We start from the raw sequence: 11,777 nt of genomic DNA on the forward strand, positions 1-11,777 counted from the left end.
TTTGAGCATGTTGCCAATGATGGGCCTTTGAGCATGTTGCCAATGAGGGACCTTTGAGCATGTTGCCAATGAGGGACCTTTGAGTATGTTGCCAATGATGGACCTTTGAGCATGTTGCCAATGATGGGCCTTTGAGCATGTTGCCAATGATGACCCTTTGAGCATGTTGCCAATGAGGGACCTTTGAGCATGTTGCCAATGAGGGACCTTTGAGCATGTTGCCAATGAGGGGCCTTTGAGCATGTTGCCAATGAGGGGCCTTTGAGCATGTTGCCAATGAGGGGCCTTTGAGCGTGTTGCCAATGACGGGCCTTTGAGCATGTTGCCAATGACGGGCCTTTGAGCATGTTGCCAATGATTGTCCTTTGAGCATGTTGCCAATGATTGTCCTTTGAGCATGTTGCCAATGATGAGCCTTTGAGCATGTTGCCAATGATGGGCCTTTGAGCATGTTGCCAATGATGGGCCTTTGAGCATGTTGCTAATGAGGGGCCTTTGAGCATGTTGCCAATGAGGGGCCTTTGAGTATGTTGCCAATGATGGGCCTTTGAGCATGTTGCCAATGATTGTCCTTTGAGCATGTTGCCAATGGTGAGCCTTTGAGCATGTTGCCAATTAGGGGCCTTTGAGCATGTTGCCAATGATGGGCCTTTGAGCATGTTGCCAATGAGGGACCTTTGAGCATGTTGCCAATGAGGGACCTTTGAGCATGTTGCCAAAGAGGGACCTTTGAGCATGTTGCCAATGATGGGCCTTTGAGCATGTTGGCAATGATGGACCTTTGAGCATGTTGCCAATGATGGGCCTTTGAGCATGTTGCCAATTAGGGGCCTTTGAGCATGTTGCCAATGATGGACCTTTGAGCATGTTGCCAATGAGGGGCCTTTGAGCATGTTGCCAATGAGGGGCCTTTGAGCGTGTTGCCAATGAGGGGCCTTTGAGCGTGTTGCCAATGACGGGCCTTTGAGCATGTTGCCAATGATGGGCCTTTGAGCATGTCGCCAATGATGAGCCTTTGAGCATGTTGCCAATGATGGGCCTTTGAGCATGTTGCCAATGATGGGCCTTTGAGCATGTTGCTAATGAGGGGCCTTTGAGCATGTTGCCAATGAGGGGCCTTTGAGCATGTTGCTAATGAGGGGCCTTTGAGCATGTTGCCAATGAGGGGCCTTTGAGTATGTTGCCAATGATGACCCTTTGAGTATGTTGCCAATGATGGGCCTTTGAGGATGTTGCCAATGATTGTCCTTTGAGCATGTTGCCAATGGTGAGCCTTTGAGCATGTTGCCAATTAGGGGCCTTTGAGCATGTTGCCAATGATGACCCTTTGAGCATGTTGCCAATGAGGAGCCTTTGAGCATGATGCCAATGATGGGCCTTTGAACATGTTGCCAATGATGGGCCTTTGAGCATGTTGCCAATGAGGGGGCCTTTGAGTATGTTGCCAATGATGGGCCTTTGAGCATGTTGCCAATGAGGGGCCTTTGAGTATGTTGCCAATGATGGGCCTTTGAGCATGTTGCCAATGATGGGCCTTTGAGCATGTTGCCAATGATGGGCCTTTGAGCATGTTGCCAATGATGGACCTTTGAGCATGTTGCCAATGAGGGGTCTTTGAGCATGATGCCAATGATGGGCCTTTGAGCATGTTGCCAATGAGGGGGCCTTTGAGTATGTTGCCAATGATGGACCTTTGAGCATGTTGCTAATGAGGGGCCTTTGAGCATGTTGCCAATGAGGGGCCTTTGAGCATGTTGCCAATGATTGTCCTTTGAGCATGTTGCCAATGACGGGCCTTTGAGCATGTTGCCAATGATGGGCCTTTGAGCATGTTGCCAATGACGGGCCTTTGAGCATGTTGCCAATGATTGTCCTTTGAGCATGTCGCCAATGATGGGCCTTTGAGCATGTTGCCAATGACGGGCCTTTGAGCATGTTGCCAATTAGGGGCCTTTGAGCATGTTGCCAATGAGGGGCCTTTGAGCATGTTGCCAATGAGGGGCCTTTGAGTATGTTGCCAATGATGACCCTTTGAGTATGTTGCCAATGATGACCCTTTGAGCATGTTGCCAATGATGGGCCTTTGAGCATGTTTCTAATGATGGACCTTTGAGCATGTTGCCAATGATGGGCCTTTGTGCATGTTGCCAATTAGTGGCCTTTGAGCATGTTGCCAATGATGGACCTTTGAGCATGTTGCCAATGATGGACCTTTGAGCATAGTGCCAATGAGGGGCCTTTGAGCATGTTGCCAATGAGGGGCCTTTGAGCATGTTGCCAATGATTGTCCTTTGAGCATGTTGCCAATGATGGGCCTTTGAGCATGTTGCCAATGATGGGCCTTTGAGCATGTTGCCAATGACGGGCCTTTGAGCATGTTGCCAATGATTGTCCTTTGAGCATGTCGCCAATGATGGGCCTTTGAGCATGTTGCCAATGACGGGCCTTTGAGCATGTTGCCAATTAGGGGCCTTTGAGCATGTTGCCAATGATGGGCCTTTGAGCATGTTGCCAATGATGGGCCTTTGAGCATGTTCCTAATGAGGGGCCTTTGAGCATGTTGCCAATGATGGACCTTTGAGCATGTTGCCAATGATGATCCTTTGAGTATGTTGCCAATGATTGTCCTTTGAGCATGTTGCCAATGATGACCCTTTGAGCATGATGCCAATGATGGGCCTTTGAACATGTTGCCAATGATGGGCCTTTGAGCATGTTGCCAATGAGGGGCCTTTGAGCATGTTGCCAATGAGGGGCCTTTGAGCATGTTGCCAATGATTGTCCTTTGAGCATGTTGCCAATGGTGAGCCTTTGAGCATGTTGCCAATGGTGAGCCTTTGAGCATGTTGCCAATGATGACCCTTTGAGCATATTGCCAATGATAGGCCTTTGAGCATGTTGCCAATGATGGGCCTTTGAGCATGTTGCCAATGATGAACCTTTGAGCATGTTGCCAATGATGGGCCTTTGAGCATATTGCCAATGATAGACCTTTGAGCATGTTGCCAATGATGGACCTTTGAGTATGTTGCCAATGATGGACCCTTTGAGCATGTTGCCAATGATGGACCTTTGAACATGTTGCCAATGAGGGGCCTTTGAGCATGTTGCCAATGATGGGCCTTTGAGCATGTTGCCAATGATGGACCTTTGAGCATGTTGCCAATGATGGACCTTTGAGCATGTTGCCAATGAGGAACCTTTGAGCATGTTGCCAATGATGGACCTTTGAGCATATTGCCAATGATGGACCTTTGAGCATGTTGCCAATGAGGAACCTTTGAGCATATTGCCAATGATGGACCTTTGAGCATGTTGCCAATGAGGGACCTTTGAGCATGTTGCCAATGAGGAACCTTTGAGCATGTTGCCAATGATGGACCTTTGAGCATATTGCCAATGACGGGCCTTTGAGCATGTTGCCAATGATGGGCCTTTGAGCATGTTGCCAATGAGGGACCTTTGAGCATGTTGCCAATGATGGGCCTTTGAGCATATTGCCAATGATAGACCTTTGAGCATGTTGCCAATGATGGGCCTTTGAGCATGGTGCCAATGAGGGGCCTTTGAGCATGTTGCCAATGATGGGCCTTTGAGCATGGTGCCAATGATAGACCTTTGAGCATGTTGCCAATGATGGACCCTTTGAGCATGTTGCCAATGATGGGCCTTTGAACATGTTGCCAATGATGGGCCTTTGAGCATGTTGCCAATGAGGGGCCTTTGAGCATGTTGCCAATGAGGGGCCTTTGAGCATGTTGCCAATGATTGTCCTTTGAGCATGTTGCCAATGGTGAGCCTTTGAGCATGTTGCCAATGGTGAGCCTTTGAGCATATTGCCAATGATAGGCCTTTGAGCATGTTGCCAATGATGGGCCTTTGAGCATGTTGCCAATGATGAACCTTTGAGCATGTTGCCAATGATGGGCCTTTGAGCATATTGCCAATGATAGACCTTTGAGCATGTTGCCAATGATGGACCTTTGAGTATGTTGCCAATGATGGACCCTTTGAGCATGTTGCCAATGATGGACCTTTGAACATGTTGCCAATGAGGGGCCTTTGAGCATGTTGCCAATGATGGGCCTTTGAGCATGTTGCCAATGATGGACCTTTGAGCATGTTGCCAATGATGGACCTTTGAGCATGTTGCCAATGAGGAACCTTTGAGCATGTTGCCAATGATGGACCTTTGAGCATATTGCCAATGATGGACCTTTGAGCATGTTGCCAATGAGGAACCTTTGAGCATATTGCCAATGATGGACCTTTGAGCATGTTGCCAATGAGGGACCTTTGAGCATGTTGCCAATGAGGAACCTTTGAGCATGTTGCCAATGATGGACCTTTGAGCATATTGCCAATGACGGGCCTTTGAGCATGTTGCCAATGATGGGCCTTTGAGCATGTTGCCAATGAGGGACCTTTGAGCATGTTGCCAATGATGGGCCTTTGAGCATATTGCCAATGATAGACCTTTGAGCATGTTGCCAATGATGGGCCTTTGAGCATGGTGCCAATGAGGGGCCTTTGAGCATGTTGCCAATGATGGGCCTTTGAGCATGGTGCCAATGATAGACCTTTGAGCATGTTGCCAATGATGGACCCTTTGAGCATGTTGCCAATGATGGACCTTTGAACATGTTGCCAATGAGGGGCCTTTGAGCATGTTGCCAATGATGGGCCTTTGAGCATGTTGCCAATGATGGACCTTTGAGCGTGTTGCCAATGACGGGCCTTTGAGTATGTTGCCAATGAGGAACCTTTGAGCATGTTGCCAATGATGGACCTTTGAGCATGTTGCCAATGAGGGACCTTTGAGCATGTTGTCAATGAGGAACCTTTGAGCATGTTGCCAATGATCGGCCTTTGAGTATGTTGCCAATGATGGACCTTTGAGCATGTTGCCAATTAGGGGCCTTTGAGCATGTTGCCAATGAGGGGCCTTTGAGTATGTTGCCAATGAGGGGCCTTTGAGTATGTTGCCAATGAGGAACCTTTGAGCATGTTGCCAATTAGGGGCCTTTGAGCATGTTGCCAATGAGGGGCCTTTGAGTATGTTGCCAATGAGGAACCTTTGAGCATGTTGCCAATTAGGGGCCTTTGAGCATGTTGCCAATGATGGGCCTTTGAGGTTGTTGTCAATGATGGACCTTTGAGCATGTTGCCAATTAGGGGCCTTTGAGCATGTTGCCAATGATGGGCCTTTGAGTATGTTGCCAATGATGGACCTTTGAGCATGTTGCCAATTAGGGGCCTTTGAGCATGTTGCCAATGAGGGGCCTTTGAGTATGTTGCCAATGAGGGGCCTTTGAGTATGTTGCCAATGAGGAACCTTTGAGCATGTTGCCAATTAGGGGCCTTTGAGCATGTTGCCAATGAGGGGCCTTTGAGTATGTTGCCAATGAGGAACCTTTGAGCATGTTGCCAATTAGGGGCCTTTGAGCATGTTGCCAATGATGGGCCTTTGAGGTTGTTGTCAATGATGGACCTTTGAGCATGGGCAATAGCCTAATGTACTTAAAGGGTTGCTCACACAATTCATATTGGCAGAAGCAGCATTATTGTTATGGGTGTCACTCACTACTTTAAAAAAATAAGACTAAAATGGGAAACTCCTGGTAGCCGTTAAAGGGGTTCTCTACTACTAATCAACATTGGCCCAAACCAGTGCTAAAATAAAATAGAAACAATCAGCTACCGGCTGCTACTCTGTTACCGGTGTCTCCTGGCTCCTTGTTCCAGCTCAGACAGAGTGTGACCACTGCAGCCAAACAGTGGCTGCTGATTGGCTGCAGCGATCACCTAACACCTCTCAGCAGAAGAGGAACCCAGTAGACCCGCGGAAAACATTGGCCCCTGTACGGAGCATTAGTGGGGTCTGATATGTGAGTATGTGGACATATCATTGGTGCAGCCTGGGGCCCAGTAGGTTCAGGGGCCCATTTCAATCTCCAGAGCAGGTGGAATTGTGCATTTTGATGAGTTTTTAGGCTTCAAAGAGCCCATATATTGTTCCTAAACAGGGACACACAGAATTTTTGCACCCGTGCTGGGGCCCAAGAGGTTCAGGGGCCCATTTCCAGCTCCAAAGAAGGTGGAATTGTGCATTTTGATGAGCTCTTGGGCTACAAACGGCCCATATATTGTTCCTATACAGGGAGAGACATATCATTTTTGCAGCCGGTGCAGCTGCACAGGGGCCCAAGAGGTTCAAGGACCCATTTTCATGCATTTTTGGGCTACAAAGAGCCCATATATTGTTATTACACAGGGGCCCTTTTTTTGGTCTGTGTCCGCCAGTGCTGCAATGGGCCCATTAATAAAATGTTTTGTAAATAGAGGACAATCCCTTTAAGGACTACCAAAAAAATTTCCCATCTCAGTTTTATTATTTCAGAGTAGTAGTTGACACCCAAAACAATGCCGCCCCTGGAGGAGCATGAGAACAGCGCGGATTTGGTGCTCGTGTTGCCTCACAGCTGAAATGACCCTTTGTCTTGTATATGAAAGTTTCATCAGCCGGTATTACACCATTTCTGGCACACACCGACCCCTTTGGACAACAATACTGTGTTTTGTTTTTCAGCCTATGCAGAGCCTGACGTGAAGAAATCTCAGGACCATCCTCAGAGAGCCAGCGTGAAGAAACACAGTGAGTATTGTTATTCTGCCAATCGGTAGGTTATCAGGAGTCACGGGGGGCCGGAAAGCCCCCTCCTCCCGCTGCACCGAACCTTGCACCGGGCTGAACCAGCGCACAAGGCATTTTTTCTGCATTTTTTTCCCCTGTCCTCGAGCAATAACCGTAAGAGAAGAGATAACTGAGCGTCTACTGTAAACAGGAGAGTTACCGCGAATATTAACTGGTCGGACCACATTACCGGCGACATAGCACACCTTGTATAACAGCCACTCTTCCTAGGAAGGACACTCAGACGGTTCCTAGGAACTTCTTGCTTGAGCTGTGACTCATTGAGTGTTTGTTTTTTTTAAAAATAAATAAGAGCCATAAGGTTAAAGGAATTGTTTGACATTAGAAAAAAAATAGAACAGCGCCCCTCCTATTCATGTTTGGTATTGCAACTCACCTGAGCTCTAAACACATCCAATGGACACAAGAATGGCTGTGCCTGCTAAAAGGAGAACAATGTATATGTTATACAGTCAGCGACCAGTGCCAGCTCCGATTGCTGCTGTTTAAGCACTTAAATGCCGCTGTCAATCATGTCCATCCTACGGAAAAATTAATTTTGGCACCCATTGTCCCTTTTTCAGCATCTATGACGTGATCACGGGGTACCGATGGATTCCCTGTGGAAAGCTCCCATTGCTGCGATCAGCACACCATCATTTTCCCTATGCACAACCCTTATGGTAAACTCCAGCAAACACAAATTTGATGCCAGAACTGGTAGCCCTAATCTGCTGACAGTCACAATCCGCTGGTAGCCCTAATCCACTGGTAGCCCTTATCTGCTGACAGTCACAATCTGATGTTAGCCCTAATCTGCTGACAGTTACAATCTGATGTTAGCCCTAATCTGCTGACAGTCACAATCTGATGTTAGCCCTAATCTGCTGACAGTTACAATCTGATGTTAGCCCTAATCTGCTGACAGTTACAATCCACTGGTAGCCCTAGTCTACTGGCACTGGCAGTCACAATCCGCTGGTAGTGCTAATCTGCTGACAGTCACAATCCACTGGTAGCCCTAATCTGCTGGCAGTCACAATCCGCTGGTAGCCCTAAACTGCTGACAGTCACAATGCGCTGGTAGTCCTAATCCACTGGTAGCCCTAATCTGCTGACAGTCACAATCTGCTGGTAGTCCTAATCTGCTGGTAACCCTAGTCCGTTGGTAGCCCTTATCTACTGGTAGCGAATATCCACTGGTAGCTATGATCTGCTGGAAGCCCTAATCCGCTGATGGCCACAATCCGCTCGTAGCCCTAATCTGCTGGCAGTCACAATCAGCTGGTACTCCTAATCTGCTGACAGTCACAATCGGCTGGTAGCCCTAATCCACTGGTAGCCCTAATCTGCTGACAGTCACAATCTGCTGGTAGTCCTAATCTGCTGGTAGCCCTAATCCGTTGGTAGCCCTAATCCGTTGGTAACCCTTATCTACTGGTAGCCCTAATCTGCTGGTAACCCCAATCAGTTCGTAGTCATGATTTGCTGGTAGCCGCAATCCGCTGGTAGCTTTAATCTGCTAGTAGCACTGATCTGGTGTTAACCACAATCCACTGGTAGCCCAAATCTGCTTGTAGCCCCAATCTGTTGGTGGTCATGATTCGCTGGTAGCCCCAACTACTGGTAGCTCCAATCCGCTGGTAGGTCCAATCCGCTGGTAGGTCCAATCCGCTGGTAGACACAATCTGCTGGTAGACACAATCTGCTGGTAGCCACAGTCCACTGGTAGCCACAATGCAGGCCTCTGCTACTGCTCTTCTGTCCTGGCTCAATACTGGACACAATTTCTTGTGTCAGCACATGACCAGACCTGGCTGACGCTTCAATAGCTAAGCCAGCCCCCTTCTCTGCAGCCTAAATAGTAGAGGGGGCTGGTTTAGAATATTAAATTCTAATAGAATGATTCCAGTAGAAGTAGATATGAGGACAGCGGCAGGAGTCTAATGCATCTAGGAGCGTAGTTTGTCGTATTTGACCATGATCTCTTCTGTGCAGACCCTCGGGGGACGCATCTCTGGGAGTTTATTCGTGATATCCTGCTCACACCTGAGAAGAATCCGGGCTTAATAAGATGGGAGGACCGCTCCGAGGGGGTGTTCCGATTCCTCAAATCCGAGGCAGTGGCACAACTATGGGGGAAGAAGAAGAACAACAGCAGCATGACCTACGAGAAGCTAAGCCGCGCTATGAGGTAACAGAAGGGCCCTATATTCTTTTACCAGGTGCGAAATTAGAAAAAGGCCTCACTGACCATTTACAGTACTGCTTCTTATATGGTATAGAGACCATTGGGCCCCTCAGACACCAAGGGCCACATGTGACATCCACTTTGGCACCCTCTAAATCTAAACCTCTGCCCTTATTGTTTATAATAGAGTGCTAAAACAATGCAGGGTAAGTAACAGCGGCCAATCAATTAACTAGCGGCTCCTCGGGGGCCGGCCTTGGATTAATAATTTATGCAAAAAAAGAGAATCCTTTATCGTACAGTGTGTACATGTCCCCCTTACTGTGGGGTTTCTAATGTGTAACAACCTGGGGTCGTTATCATTATTTATGTGTGTCACTTTTCTTAAAATCCTTTCCAATTGGCAGATATGTGCAGTCACATGACATTTTGGCCCCGCCCTATCCTGGAAAATACATTAAAAAATCACTTTTGTAAATTCTATAATTGGAGGTTCCAAAAAATATGGGGTTTATTGATGTCACACAAGGAAGACCACACGAAACAAAAAGTTAGGCAAGTAAAAGAAAGGGCTAAAAACTCATGATTTATTAGACTAAAGAAAAGCCTAATAATCCCTATGACAACACTTCCCGTCTGTTTTGATTAGTCTTGTCATAGAGAGTCATTACATGGATTAAATTAAAATTTATTAACCTTGACATCAATCCTCCCACTCCCTCGGGGTTGAATAGTTGTGGTTATGTTTGTATATATGTGAATACTGATGTGGACGGTGATTTGGAGACAGGAAGTGTTGTCATAGGGAGCAGGTGGTAATGCGGCCTGTGGACATTATTCATATTCTGAGTCAGAGTCGACTATTACATAATAAGAATGAACGATCCGTCGCAAAATGTGTCGGAATCTGATCCGATGACACACGCAGATGCAGCAGCCTTTGTTGCAACCCTGATTTCAGATATTCCTGCTTTAGCCTTTACAATCTGGTTCATCTGCATGGTTTTTCCATGTGCAGCAATGAAGTCTTCTCCACCTTACATCTGATGATACCCTATAAATTACAAACATCTACCCCCTCCTCAGTGTACAAATAGGGGCACTGTACTGTGCATATACTGTATATCACCGTCATATACTATGATGCCCAAATAGCAATATACCATGCACTGTGCAAATAATATACCGGCGAGTGTCGCAGTGCCGCACAATGTAAAATTTATGCCACCATAGACTGCTCAAATAATATCAAATACCGCCATCATAGTGACCAATAAATAAATACTATTCTTAAATAATACCCCCATACAGTGACCAAACAATATCACCAGATAGTTCTCAAATAATACCCATATATATTGCTTGAATGATACTTATTGTATATACAGTGACCAAATAATACCACAATATAATGATCATATCAACATACAGAGACTAAACAGTACTACCATGCAGTGTTTAAATAATACCTACACATAGTGACCAAACAATATAACCCGGTGATGCTCAAATAATACCGACGTGTATAACTCGGATAATACTCTTTGTATATACAGTGACCAAATAATACCACCATATTGTGATCATATCAACATACAGAGACTAAATACTAACATGCATTGCTTACATAATACCTATATATCGTGACCAAACAATATAACCAGGTGGTGCTGAAATAATACCGATATACATTACTCAAATGATACTTATTGTACATACAGTGACTAAATAATACCACCATGTGGGGCTAAAATAATACTTACATACAGTGCTCGAATAACACTTACATACAGTAATTAAACAATATCACCAGATAGTGCTCAAATAATACCCACATATATTGCTTGAATAATACTTATTGTACATACAGTGACCAAATAATACCACAATATAATGATCATATCAACATACAGAGACTAAATAATACTACCGTGCAGTTTTTAAATAATACCTACACATAGTGACCAAACAATATAACCCGGTGATACTTAAACAATACCGACGTTAATTACTCGAATAATACTTATTGTATATACAGTGACCAAATAATACCACCATATAGTGATCATATCAACATACAGAGACTAAATACTAACATGCATTGCTTAAATAATACCTATATACCGTGACCAAACAATATAACCAGGTGGTGCTCAAATAATACCGATATACATTACTTAAATAATACTTATTGTACATACAGTGACTAAATAATACCACCATGTGGGGCTAAAATAATACTTACATACAGTGCTAGAATAACACTTACATACAGTAATTAAACAATATCACCAGATAATGCTCAAATAATACCTACATATATTGCTCAAATAATATTTACATACAGTGCCCAAATAATATCGCTATGTGGTGCTAAAATACTTACATACAGTGTTTGAATAAAACATACAGTGACCAAACAATATCACCAGAGAGTGCTCAAATAATACCTATATATATTGCTGAAATAATATTTTCATACAGTGACCAAGTAATATCACCATGTGGGACTAAAATAATACCTACATACAATGCTTAAATAACACATACAGTAACAAAACAATATCTCCAGATGGTGCTCAAATAATACCTATATATATTGCTCAAATAATATTTACATACAATGCCCAAATAATATCACCATGTGTGGCTAAAATAATACCTACATACAGTGCTTAAATAACGCTTACATACAGTAACCAAACAATATCTCCAGATAGTGCTCAAATAATACCTACATATATTGCTCTAATATTATTTACATACAGTGACCAAATAATATCACCATGTGGGGTGCAAAATAATACCTACATACAGTGCTTAAATAACATATACATACAGTAACCAAACAATATCTCCAGATAGTGCTCAAATAATACCAACATATAATGC

The 11,777-nt window shown here is 44.9% G+C and overlaps 1 protein-coding gene across 1 annotated transcript in view; it reads left to right on the forward strand.

Moving 5' to 3' along the window:
- Positions 1–11,777, forward strand: part of EHF (ETS homologous factor) — an 89,668-nt gene that overhangs the window by 75,855 nt on the left and 2,036 nt on the right. The window contains exons 7-8 of the mRNA XM_075326848.1: positions 6,590–6,655; positions 8,693–8,888. Of these exons, the coding sequence (XP_075182963.1) occupies positions 6,590–6,655; positions 8,693–8,888 (262 nt within the window). The remainder of the gene's footprint in view (positions 1–6,589; positions 6,656–8,692; positions 8,889–11,777) is intronic.

Source organism: Anomaloglossus baeobatrachus, chromosome 10 (assembly GCF_048569485.1).
Source record: "Anomaloglossus baeobatrachus isolate aAnoBae1 chromosome 10, aAnoBae1.hap1, whole genome shotgun sequence".
Lineage (NCBI taxonomy): Eukaryota > Metazoa > Chordata > Amphibia > Anura > Aromobatidae > Anomaloglossus > Anomaloglossus baeobatrachus.